This window comes from Papilio machaon, chromosome 6 (genome assembly GCF_912999745.1).
Source record: "Papilio machaon chromosome 6, ilPapMach1.1, whole genome shotgun sequence".
Classification (NCBI taxonomy): Eukaryota; Metazoa; Arthropoda; class Insecta; order Lepidoptera; family Papilionidae; genus Papilio; species Papilio machaon.
Genome location: NC_059991.1, coordinates 830,884 through 845,348, shown reverse-complemented (window position 1 = coordinate 845,348; position 14,465 = coordinate 830,884). Strand labels below are relative to the sequence as shown.

The following is a 14,465-nucleotide window of genomic DNA, read 5'->3' as shown; positions in this document are numbered from 1 at the left end:
ATCAATTTAATACGTTGACATTGCTGGAGACATTTTTTTTATCTAGTTTTTTATTCAAATTATATTAAGTATAGAACGTTGTATAGGTATATACTATTTGTAAACTTCGAACTATTTTTTTAAATAGGCAAATATGCTCATACTTTTTAATTAAAGATCTACGTTCGGTTTATTTGCAAATAATTCCCAATTTTCCTAAACAACGCCGAATTGTCCGAAACACACGAAACAACAGTCGTGTTGAGTACCATTCACGGTGAATAGGCATCTACAAAGCTAGCGCGTACCATCTTTAGACCACATCTTCACCTCATCGGGTGAGATCGTGGTCAAGCGCTAACTTTTTCAATATAAAAAAAAAAAAATTAAAGAATAAATGAGTAATGCTCGTTGAAAAAAGTCTTCCTTTTAAGCGTTAGTATGTTTCTAACTTGTTTCTCAAATATGAAGTTTATTGAACGTACACCGAGAAAAATATCAAGGAGTAAATAAAATTAAATGACGTAAGACGGTAACCGTTCAATTTCAGAGTAGCGTTCAGACTGTTACTTGTTTCTTTCAATTCTCCGCCGTTTACATCTTTAAACTAAGGATATTCGAATGTTTTAGTAACAAAAGATGAAAAGCCGCTATAAAATTCACCATTTCCTCTTTGTATGTTGGCAATTAGGCTAATGAAGTGGCCGCTCGCCTCAGCAATGAATGGGGCCTTTAAAGCGTTCTTTGCATTCACCGCTCACCTTTCATGTGGGTTAATTTACTGATGTTCCATATCCTAGCTTCAGTATTTACTTGAATTAGATGCGAGTGAACTGCGGACGGATAGCTGGCGTTTTTTCCGCGCGCGATCGATATTCCTTCAAGCATAGCGGAAGGTAATGAAACCCTTCCGTATATTTTTATGCGGTATTTTTACATAAAATTATGAGTTCATTGACAACAGAATAATATTTTTATAATATTATGATTATTATGACCGATTAAAGAAAAAAACAGAATGTAACACTTATTTGAACGACGCACATTTATTCAGAAAGCTTTGTTATTTTCTGAATATTTGAAATAAGTTTGACTGCGTACCAAAGTGAGCAAGTGTGTTTCCGAATTAGTTCAAATTCATTTTACTAGGAAATGAAGGCAGAAAAACATGCGAGAGTAGACAATGTAACTTGATACAAACAATAATTTAAGAAGCAACAAGAGAAAATTGAAAAACGATAAGCAATAAATAACAATCAGTGTGTACGAGAAGATAAACAAAGGCAATCTATAGGCAAATATGACGGAGATTGCAGATTTATTTAGCGTAAAAAGCGAAAGTGTTTGCAAGCGGGAAGAATTCGTCGAGTTAAGCGAACAACACGAGACAGCCGACGGCTATTTATCAAGCGTTCGATAAACAGCAAAGGAAATTGAAACCGAATCAACGGCAACCACAAAAATGATTTATTGGCTTTATAAACTAAATATTGACTGATCATTTTCATTTTCCATTTAGAATATTGGATCGGGACCGCCGAGGGAGCACGCTTGCACGTTTCCAGCTGTTATGGTGAATGTTTAATCGTTTTGTTGTTCCAGGTATGGCTATCATTAACAAAGATTTATTATGCAGGACTTTTAATGTAAAATAAGTATCAGAATATTGCCAATATGCTTCAAAATTATTTTTACAAGTCGTTACAAAAGACTCTCAACGTAAATTTGTAGCAAAAAACTTTGAGTTCACTTTGCGTCTGAAGATTTTTAAATTAAAGTCATTAACTTCATACAGGACAAAGACAACAGAGATTTAAAGATAAGAAGTCTGGACAATGTTTCCAATTTTGAGCAAAAAACATTAAGATATGAAGTTGTAAGTTACAACGAAAGTACTGTCATAAAATTTTAGTTCGTCGTCCAAATTTAGATGATATGACACGACCCAGATGGTCACGGCCACCAATTTTAGTATCTCTCAAATCTTTTCAAGGCGTCCACTCGCTCTTGACCCCTGATATTGGTTATCATGTCGACCTGATCTGTGAAGAGTAAAGGTGTCGTAGGTCACTTTACATTGGTAGGTTATGACAGCCGATAGCCTGTTATAAAGCGACCGGGCCATGTTACATTTCATAGTTATGAGCGTGCGCGGAAAAGGAAGTGTATATTTTTAGTCTGTTGGCATCTGGTGGCCGAATCCGTGTACCTTTCATAGAATCGGCTTAATTAACATGTCCCTGGAGGAACGGTTTCATAACTAGAGATTCCGTGTCGTGTGACAGTGAATCATAAAGCTTAAGGTTGAGTTTTATTAAAAGCTTGTCGTCCATTCTATTTGCGGTGTGTTGTTGGTGTTACAAAAATGACATGTCACTTAAATTAATGCGCGGAGACGTGTTGCAGGAAACATAGGTGTGATAAAATTGTACGGTTTATGAGACGTCATTACGTTGGAATTTCAGCAGCTGTGGCTTTCTAATCGGACCACCTGATGTTACTGAGATGTTTGGAATAAGAAGGTCAGAGGACATTACCTTAATGGAGCTGTCACAAGAAGTGTAAACATTAATTCAGTGCAAATGTTATTGACGTGATAGAAAGTTGATCTTATCGAAAGCTGCTTAACTCTAGAGGTTAATAGAATAGTACGTTAGGGCGCAGTTTCATTAGTCGTTAAATCCCGCATGCGTTGGGCGAAAGTCTCTACTTTTTCTTACCGCGCATTATCCTCGTCAACTGAGTCTCCATACGACGCTTGTTTTACATGGATCTATCAATTCATTTGTCGTTAGCGCGTATGCGGAGACTCCCCGCATGCTGTATTATGACCGAGTTATCAACTAATGAAATTGCGTCCTTACGATTGAACTTGGGAGTAAATTTTAGTAGGTACGTGATGAATTACTTTGTTGAAAAAAAAAGACAAACGGTATAATGTCACGTTAAAAAACTTATCCCAAAGAACCTGTTTATAATCATTTCATAGGATCCGGTTCCTAAAATGGGTTCACCTAATTACTCTCCTATTTTTACTCAATATGTTTTTTGTAACAAAAGTAATGTCCAGTTTCAAATGAAGAGATAACTAAATAAAGTCTGTTAATGTTTCCTAAAAGCATTTAACACATTGGTGTAAATTTATCGTAAGTGGGGCTCGATGCATTCTATATCAGAGATCAAAGACGCCACAAGAAGGCTACGGGCCTACGTGAGGAGAAACAGAACGCCGCTCTCAAAGTGTAGTCTTTTAATGAGTAAATATTTTAATAAGCTTTTCGATATGGTTTTGTTTTAAATATGAACTTTATAGTTATGTTGGTGCAATTTAATTCGTTTACAACATTTACAAAAAAATATTTTTCATAGTAATAATATTTTTCACTTAAAAAAACGGCTATGTAGAATCAATTACTGCCACATTAGTCATCGATCAATATTTGACCTATATTAGACTCCAAATCCTTACCTCCATGCACGCCGCAATAGTCGCCGACACAGTCAGCGTGTTGTGTATGTGCGCCGGCGCAGGGCGTGTCGCCAGCGCAAGCACGTCTCCTTGTCTGCCTGCAGTCCGCACCGCACACCGACCACTCAGACCACGCGCCCCATCGACCCGGCAACGCTGTAAGAACATTACACTTTAGAGATGACGTCACGGAGAGTATGTTAGAACCATCTAGGTATGTAATATAGTAAACTTGAGGTATAATTACGAATATAGGTATCTCGTTGTTATCTGGATGATAGACTACTAATTTATTTCTCTAGTTCTCAAAGTCTTGGACACAATCTGTAAACGCTGGACATAATCAAGAGATTATTTATCATAGCTATTTATTATTTATTTATTATATTATTACTAGCTGTCGCCCGCGACTCCGTCCGCGCGCAGTTAAAAAAAAAATGAAAAATAGATGTTGGCCGATTCTCAGAACTACTGAATATACTCACAAAATTTCATGAGAATCGGTCAAGACGTTTCGGAGGAGTACGGTGACAAAAACTGTGACACGAGAATTTAATATACTCGTATTAGATTAATTATTATTTATCTCTTACTTCGTCTGTCATTAAAGTTTCTCAGAAGGTTTTGCCTTCATCGAAATCTAGCAGATTAGTGAATTTGAGAGAGAACATAATAAAATAATGTGGCATCGATTAACAATAAAACCATTCTAAAGTTTGATACATTAAAAACGATTTTAAATATCTTACAAGCGTCTTAGTGTGTTTTATATACAGAACATACAGCTACGATATGTTACGACTTAGCTACACGCTGTTTTATTGCATAATCAATTTGCGGTTGCCAAAAAATATCCACTTCTGTTCCTGTTCCCAACAATAACTCGGGCGTGGTAAATTGAATCGTTGATACCATATATTTATTACTGTTACATTACATGCGATCGCCACATTTATCGATTTGTTACGAATAATAACACTCGTAATATAAATTCGTTGCCAAAACTTCGCTTATGATGAAAAAAAATAGAACATTTTTGAGGTCAAAGTCTCCATACTAGGAGTGAATAGATTTGATACTCGTATAAATGTAATCGAGAAATGTATTCATACATATTTGTAATTAATCAGTAAGTCATTGCTATCTACAAGTATTAAATTCGATATCTTAGGTATATCTTAGTTATGTAATCAGCTACTGGTCGCATCGTTAACGTAAAATAATCAATTTTTGATTAAAGAAATAACTACCGACGTCGTTTTGATATAAAATTAAAAAATTAATACATGACTTAACCTTATCATGATTAAAATGTTAAAAAAGGGAGAAACATTACATTAAAAGCAAAGGGAATTAAATTTTATCACCACAAAACACACCTCATTTTTATCATAAATTGCTACCACAACGAATATAATCGTTAATCGCGCCCACTGGGGACTTTTAATTTAATGTGTATTTTAAAATTATACCAACGAAGTTGAGGTTAGTGTCATCGGCCAAGCTTCTTAATGATTGCTTCTTGATAACTAATTAAAAATTTTATGATTTAATCTAAAATTTAAACCACTTACAGCCTAGTTTTATATTAAAGTTTATAATTAATAGCAGTAATAATAATATACTGTTTGTAAGAAACGGGATTCTTACCACCATTAGGCTGTTTGAGCTCCCGATATTTCGGCACAGTTGTATGCGCCATGTTCACGGGTTGACTGATCGGAGCTCAAACAGCCTAATCGTGGTAAAAATCCCGTTTCTTACGAACAGTATATTAGTAAAAACCACGAAAGTTTGATGTTATATAGTAATAATAATCTATAAACGATAAATATTCAAAGTAGGATATTATCGTAAGTTATCAGAACTTTGAACTTTTACCCGTGGGTTTCTAAGAAAATTTCTTTATAAAACATATCGTCATCCTTGTCATTATCTTTGACAAAACAGAGATAATAATATATTTTAAATAGGGATTTTGGTTTCAGAAACCCACGGTTGGTATTGTTATATTTAACATACGAATTGGTATATAATACTTAGACCATCTGCGTATTTTTTTTAATTACAGTCAAGAATAAGTAGTTATTTTTAAAAATATACAAAGGCACCACGCGGGACATGTCATTATCAACCTGCCATTATCCCTATGGAGGGTCGGCACAATATGTACTACTCCTCAATACATCTGTATCAGCTGTCATATCTGAATTTACCCCCTTCTTACGCATATCCTCTTTCACACAATCCATCCATACTTTCTTTGGTCTTCCTCTACCTTTATAGCTATCCACACTCAATCTCATTACTTTTTTGTTTATATGATTTTCATCTCTCCGCATAACATGTCCAAACCACGCTAACCTTCTGCTCCTCAATTTTTCGATAACTGGCGCTACTTTCAAACTTCCTCCGATATACACATTCTTAACTTTATCTTTTCTTGTAACACCACACAAGCGAAGCGAATGAGATGTGTTATAACATAACCCGTTTTTGTGAAACAACTTGATGGTATATCTTAAAACCAATTACAAAAGAGTTGTTACTAATCTTATATCTAATTATACAACGATCCCAGTCGCAAGCAATCACCCTATAAATTGAAATTAAAACACACCGCCAAGATGGTAACTGCCCTTACATGCCGTTGAGGAATAAATCACAATATATTTTTTTTCGTACAAAAGAAATAATAGTGCCGTGACTCGGTACTGAGTTATCGCGTGGTCCAATCGACAAGCGATGACGGCTCGTTCGTTTTGTATTTAACTGTTTTATAGCTTGATATAAATGATTTATGCGAAAGTAAATGGTAACACGAAGCTTATGTAACTGTTAAGGACCTTGTAAGCTTGGAATTTATTAATAAAACGAAATTAAAAACAAAAAGAAAAATCAAATAGGATTTATTACAATGACAGATCGTTGCAAGTTTAATAATTTAGTTTTTGTGAATAGACAAAATAATGTGGATAACCCTTTTTTGTAACGTATATATTAGTCAAATTTATATATACGTTACAATTTAAAAAAGTGGAATAAATTATCCCTGAGTCGATCATTAAAATGTAATGGACCTACCTCCTGTCGTGTTGGTCCAAATAAACAACTTTTCTTTTGTTGGTCGACTAATTAATGTGAACTAGGATAGACAGACTTTTTTACATGTTTAACAAAAAAAAAAAGATGATAGCGATCTATCGACGGCGAAAGTGGACGGTAGTGGCCCTCATTGGCCGTATAAGGTAAGTTTTTACACACCCATACAGCATTACAAGGTTTGAAATAATGGCGGCTATTATATATCCACTGAACCATGCAGCGTCATAAAAATCCAACTCATAAGCTTCTAACTATCTAGTTAATAATAAATAAACGTTTCAAAGCTTACTAATGAATACTTAATGTTCCATAACTTACACCACACATGCTCTGTGCCGTATGTGTGGGTGTAAAACCATATTTAACTGAGCGAGTGTGCATCATTTCTTATTAATTAATGCGCGCACACATAAATCAGTCGAGGTTCGTTAGAGCAGGAACAACGCAACAGAGGACTTTCACATTCTTTATTTTTTTTGTCTCATGCTCAAAAGTTTTAACATATGAAGTAAATCATAAATTAATTAGTTCTCATAATTTTAATATTATTACAGCAAACTCGAGATATCGTATGTTTACGATGAATACGCTCAGAAGGTCCTTCAGGTGATTCAATGCTCTTAAATAAATCTCGTGTTCTTTATGATCACATTATGCCTAAGATATCAATGCCTAAGTCGCTTGCAAAAAAGTGACATAAAACAGGTGAATAATCGATTATAGTTCCATTTAAGTTTAACGGCAATTACCCGTGCACGATGCCTTTAGCGGCGCCGCGTCATGATGCGGTCGTTTGCCGCGGACTATCCTTGCAACATTTACTTATGTTTTGTTGGATACTAAAATATTTAGCTAATAATGGAGTTTACTATTGGGGTATAATCTGTTAAGTGTTTAGAAATAATAGCAAATTAATCTAACAACGACAAATCACTTTTTCGAAATATGCATACATATTCTGCACGATATAGTATTTACCTAATTTTGATTGTGTGACTTCGAAGTTGAGTCAACAAACATTTCCAATGTACTAAAACATTTCTTATTTGAATCTCTCGCTGTCATTCGATAGTATTCCGATGTATCTGCACCAGACAGTACCGCCGGCCCGCTACATCGCTTCGCCGCTTCGACATGTGTTACCAATTAGTGCGAACAATGATCCGGCCACGATTCACTCTCAAACCACTAACGTTTGCGTTTTATTGTCTATCATGTTCTAGTGCATCTATGTTACTTACAACAAATGATGATTACTAGATTCTTTTCCAGTTTTATTACCAACGGTGGTATTTATGAAGCATCTTATACATCTTACTAATGTTATAAATGCGAATTTTTGGATGGATGGATGTTTGTTAGAAGGTGGTATCTCCAGAACGGCTCAACGAATCTCGATCAAATTTGGCATAGATGTAGATCATAGTTTGGAAGAACACATACGCTTTTTAATTCTGCGCAGACGAAGTCGCGGGGCACGGTTAGTTTGACATATAAATGTTGTTAACTACAGGTGGGTTCATATTAAAATATTTGCATTGATTTATTTATAGATGATAAGGAATGGAAATGAAAACTATGCAAGTCGAAAGGAAAATTTTGATCATTTACTCATTAGGTAATAGGAAATTTAACGATAATATAATTTCCTGTATATAAAATAGCCAGCTTTTTGTTTGCAATTATTAACAATTTAAATTTCGAACGCCAAAAAACTTTTGATGTTTTATTTCGAACGTTTCCTGAGATTCGTACAGGAACTAATTCATTAATCCTAATTAGTCTTTGTTATTCATCATGCACGGAGTCAGTTCGCTCTTCAAAGCAATGTGTATCAATTTAGAAATGCCAACTTCCTCGTACACAGCACTCGCTTGTAATTTTAGTGTTGCTATGAAATACTTAAAGCCTTTGATGTGTGCGGTCGGCATTCAGTTTATGCCCTTTGTAAATTAAATGGCTTGATTTTTATAGTTTAGATGGAAATGAGAGATTATGACACTCGAGTGTTGTTGAGTTAGATTTGTAAGGATTTCTGGCACGTGCTCTGTAGACTTTTATGAGGTTTTTGTTCCTACGTTTTGTTTATACCTTTCATAACAGAACTTCTTGAACCCTATCAGGTTTGGGCCTTTTAAAACTTCGTCTGATTTAGAAGACATTCATTACTTGGACCTCTTTACTTCGACATTACATGTCTACGTTGATAATGTAACTGATTTTGCTGTGTCGTACTTACCAATTAATAATTGCTGAGTATTGTCATATGCTTGAAGATCCATAAATCCATCTTCATACAAGTAAGCATTAAAAGAAGCATATTTTATATTAATACACATAAAAGTTTCTGTTCGATAAAAACAATTAATTGCCAATATAACCTTTAAATACTTGTCATTTACACAATTAAAAATCCTAACCCTAAATCTTAACCTATGACGCTAATAGTTGCTTTATATTCAATAGAAATAGAGTTCAAAATCATACTGACCACTCTGACAGGGTACACAGTCGTTGGTCCTCTGCACGGCCTGTCCTTGGCAGGGAGCGCCGCCGTTGAGCGGGTGCGGCTCTGTGCAGGTGCGAGTGCGTCGTTGCCCGCCCGTTGCGCGCCCGCCGCAGCGGCACTGCGTCCAAGGGCCCCACGGCGACCAGCCGCCGTTCACTGCATACACAAAGAAACATGGAAAACTTTTAAAAGGGCGATCAATGGGTTGACAGCCGTTGTAAGGTAAAAGAGGTCATGTTTTTAGATATACGACAATATATGATTAAAACAATTGAATTCGAAATACGTTTACATGTGATTTGCTCTGGCGTAGACAAAACACAACACATAAAATTAAAAGATAAGATACTTCTAGGTTTGAGTTTGTCTGATGAATGTATCTCAAATTCTACGTACCTACAGAAAATTCTATTATAAATTCAAAAGCTTTATTTAATCGTCTAAAGTCCCAAAAGATTAATAACACCTGGACTTTTACAACGTAACCGAACTCGATGTGTTAAATTCAATTAAATTCATTAATTAACTTTAAAAAGTTAGTATAATGAAGCTATTCGACGTTAAAATAAAGGCTGAATAAGGCAAAATAAGTATCAGGCACGCAAATGTAAGGAACACAACAAATATAATTTATATCTATGAATGCGATCATGCATCAGGACATGCTAGGTGGCGTGTTGGCCTAACCCGCGCTCTGCCTAGAATGTACACCTTTGTTATATAAGTCAAAGATAGAATACATTTGATATGTTCGAATTTAAATTTTAAAATGATTCCTTTTATGGCAAGAGTGTGCAACAAAAATAAGCCTACATAATTTATCTCAACTTTAATCTATTTTAGCGGTCAAATTTTAATATTATATTTAATTTATTACATTAACTTCTTCCTACTACTGTTTTTTTATTATTTTAACAAATGCGATGAATTTCTTATGGTTTGGTCATTAATTCGCTGTTAATGTAATCAGAAAGAAGGTGGAACTAAAATCTTACATCAGTAATGCATAAAGTAAACCTAAAAAAGTTTAACTATCTACAATTTTTCTCATCATTATCTCAGTAAAGCACGATAAAGTAATTTATGAAGGATCACTTTCAAATATTACAAAAAAAAAAACTTTACATCATACCATAATTTTCCATAATAATTTCCCTACTCAGAGTATCCAGGGGATATTCTAAAATGTTTTATAATAGCCAATACTTCCCCAAATTACTGGTAATGGTGAACATTACATTATCTTAACGGTTATAAATTGTCAGATTTCACAGCCACGCCACATGCTGCCTACATCGAGTACGGGACACAAATTGGTATTAATGGAGCCGTTTTTTTGGTAAAACTTCAGTCAAGCATATGGGACGCTAAAACAATACATATAATAGTGAATCACAAAAAATCACAAATGTGTAAGGTACACAATTGTGATATAATTTATTCGTGATAAACCTAACTCGTCGATAAACTTTACGAAAATATCATTCATAGAAATTAGTGTTACCATTGACTTTCGCCTCATAATATACAATCGTTTAGTAGATCTGTTTTTAGAATATAAAGATAGCTGCATTACTTTTTGTTTTTGATTAGAAGAGAGTTGTAACACTGAATATTACGATCAGGACGACCACCCGCGGTCCCAATTTAAGCATTTTCTCGACTATAAAAATTAATAGCTCCCATTAGCGTTAGGGTTTTGTTATTAACCCATTAAAGTACTGTAAATATAAACAATGATGTTCTTAAGAGAGGAAAATCTATAAAACTCGGAATTCGTATTAAAGATATCTGGCCAAATGAGAAAACAAGGTGGCCGGGAATTAGGTGAAGCTGTTTAAATAACACTAATGGACTCCAACTCAGAGAAAATAATTTTAGATAGTGAAAAATTAGATATGTTGGAGAGGGAAATAATATAAATAATAAGCGCTGAAAGCAAAATTGTCCCTAATTTTCGCAACAAATTTTGAAGCTAAATTCAAAATCTACTAGTCTTCTAGTTATTTAAAAAAAAAAAACAAAAAAATGGGACCCATCTGCAAACACTTCCTTTCGATTAAAATATTTTTCATCAAAATCGGACCACCAGGGGCGGAGTTTCGCGGTAACACACAAAAAAAATACAGTCGAATTGATAACCTCCTTCTTTTTGAAGTCGGCTAAAAAGTTATATTTTTCGTATAAATTCGAAACATAATGATTGACAAATACCGAATGTTGTTTTGCCAAAACTTTAACCTCAATTGTTATTTGTAAAACAAACACAGTAGAAAAATAACCTTTGACAGATATACTTATATACTACGTTATAGGCATTCTACAACATATCTCACGCCTGTAACCCAGAGGGATAAGCAAAGACCATTGACCTCCATTTGGCGCGGTTTAAAACACCTCTATCGCTTCTACATTCGTATATCCACGCATACCTTATTTTCGATTTCTGGTGCTGTTTATACCGCCTTCTTTAGTATTTCATCAATCTGGACGGCTGCAACTCAGTTTCACCTCATATATTTCCTTTGCTAATCTAAATTTATTCATCATTTCAACGTGTCCATTTAAACATACCTCTTTCAACTCTACACACTACACATTCTCTTTTACATCAAATTTTTTCCTTATAAGATTATTTCTAATCCTATCATATACAGTCAGTCGGACAAACTCTCACATCCATCAAAAACAGAAATATATTTTAGTTTATCTGTAACTGGCGTTGGATGACGTAGCACGGGAAACTGTTTGTATACTTCGTCAATTCCAGCTTTAGAAACGAAGGTTCTAATTGGAACAGTTAGTGCGGGTACAAGCTGAGACCAATTACGTTTATTAGAGGGCTTCGAGCCCTTTGTGTTTGTTCTATGGCAGTTGTAGCGCTTACATGCGAATTGGACAATATATCCTTGTTATCACGTCGGTGAAAATTGTTCGCTGCACTGCCTCACTAATGATTTTATTTCTTCGCCTATTTTATTACTTTCTGGTTACTAACATCGTAAAGCGACCAATTGCATTTCTCAACCACATCTACCACACATATTTTATATTAGGCGACATTATTAGGTAAGATTATTAGTAATTACCTTAGTCATTACAAATAATTGAGGTAATGTAAGTAACAACACTACAAATTATAATTTGACAATCTGTTACTTTATGTATTTATATGCATGTTGTTAAACGAAATTTTAGTAATTGATTCGCATGACTATTAATAACGATAGCAACAAGCGGCGGAGTATAAACTTCGGCCGTGCCAAGTCGAAGGTGGCGATTGCAATCAGTTAGCGAGGCGCCATATTTCCAAGATGGCGTGGGCGATCGCAGCGCCCCTAATGACTCTCCCATGCGCCGGCGCACTGCTATATAATTGCAAGGCATCGGCTCGTGCCCTTTGATCTCTATGAAGTAAAGATAGTTATTATGCACAAGTGAGGGTGAAATGAGCATTAAATAGCACCGAGACCCGTCGGCCGTCCAATAAATTGCAAATGAAATAATGAAAGCGATGTCTAAGGCTCGTTAGCGCACGCAGCATTAAACTGTCTAAACCTACCTGCGGTTATCATTCGATTTATTGTTGTAGGATTACGAGTTATTAATGTAATGGAAATGCAATCAACACGAGCAAAGGTTAACCAGGAATAGTCTGATACTAATGCCTTCTAAGAGCTTTATCAACTAATTTTGTAACGTAAGTTATAAAACAAGTGAAGAAAATTAGCCTTTAAAATTATCAAAACCGTATTTAACAAAGGAACTTACGTGTGTATTTTCAATGATTTTATTTAGATATAAATACATGCATTCGTAACATAATCCGATTTAGTGAAAAACATCATTTCGCAGAAGTAAACAAATAAAAACAAATATAAAAAAAAACCCATTGTACAAAGTTGACACGCAAAGAATTGTTCAGTATTTACAATCCTTTATAAAGCTATTGTTTTAAACTCACCATAGACGGTCAAAAGCGCCGGCTCAGAAACTCTCTTGCCTGCGATATTTTCAGCCACGCAACTGTAGTTAGCCATGTCCTGGGAACAAAAGACTCATGTAATCGCCAATTATCACGACACATATTTGTTTGTATATAATAAACAAAACCACGTTGGAATTCTTCAACGCTAACGGTAGACGGAATGAGGTTAATAATTCCAAAGGCATACCTGTTGGCGTGTAACGAAATTTTATTACATGTTTTATGGAAATTACACAAAAAGTTCAATTTTCTTAATTGATAAAATGAAAAGAAAAAGAATTTGTTAATAGTGTGTTAATAGATATAAGAACCGTTATAGATTAACATATTAAAATTACAAAATAAATTTATTCAACACAACGAAGAAACGTATTTTCTAAAACTTGATTGAGTAAAACAATTTTAACGTGACTATTACGTAAAGAACATAAGCTTCTAAAACTCTAACCGTAGTTTTCCTCTGCTGAAATACATGATTTATACGTTGTTTTATTGTTGATTTTTGTTGTTTTATTTTTATTTTGCACTAACACTATATGGATGTAACTGGTCCGAAATAAAATTTATTTTATTTTATTTATTTATTTTTATACACTTTGATTCAGATTAGGTTTCGCGACAGTGTGATATAAGCAATAATGAAGGAACGTAGTATCAATAACAGTTGTCAAAGACTTTCGTCCCACACGACTACGCCGCCGCTGCACACTTCACCCATAACTCTAGTCGCTCAATGATAGAACTTTTAAATATAACTAGAAATCTATTAACGTAACAACAATAGCGGTTTAAGATAAAGCTACTTACAACTAATTATTTTAATTTTATAATATACAAATAATAAATTCTAAATTAAAATAACTTAAAAAAACAATACACAAGACCCATAAAATTCACGTCGCAAAATAATACTAAAACGAGGCTGGAAATAAACATCTCTTTACAGTAAACTTTTCAAAATAACAAAGCGTTTTTCTCCCTATAATCAACAAGTAGGTGGTCTTTAAAATACGAGTAAAATTCATGTAGCTTTAAATCACAAAGGATGTGTTCATTAATATAAACTGCGCACACGACTCATGATTATAAACATTACATTTAATTAAGAACGCTCTCCAACACCTTTGTGCCTAGGGATAATGTAGTAGGCTACAATGGGAGAGACGAGAATGACAGTGCCTGTTATTAATCCATGTCTGGCTTTACTGGCTAATTAGCAAACGCTGTGTAGCGGCAACCGGAGATGGTATGAAAAGCCCGCAATACTGTGGTTTTGGATATCATTGCAGTAGGCATTTGCACGGTGTTCTTGTTCTTAGATTAATGCTAACATAGTATCTAATATATAAAATTCTCGTGTCACAGTTTTCGTTCCCATACTCCTCCGAAACGGCTCGACCGATTCTCATGAAATT

At 34.6% G+C, this 14,465-nt stretch overlaps 1 protein-coding gene across 2 annotated transcripts in view; it reads right to left on the bottom strand.

Annotated features, from left to right (window-relative positions):
- The window catches only part of LOC106710984 (netrin receptor UNC5C), a 90,863-nt gene that overhangs the window by 8,678 nt on the left and 67,720 nt on the right, over window positions 1-14,465 (bottom strand). For both annotated transcript variants that reach the window (XM_045678265.1, XM_045678264.1), the window contains exons 5-7: window positions 13,027-13,105; window positions 9,045-9,218; window positions 3,449-3,604 (exon numbers count right to left, since the gene is read on the bottom strand). In XM_045678265.1, the coding sequence (XP_045534221.1) occupies window positions 3,449-3,604; window positions 9,045-9,218; window positions 13,027-13,105 (409 nt within the window). The remainder of the gene's footprint in view (window positions 1-3,448; window positions 3,605-9,044; window positions 9,219-13,026; window positions 13,106-14,465) is intronic.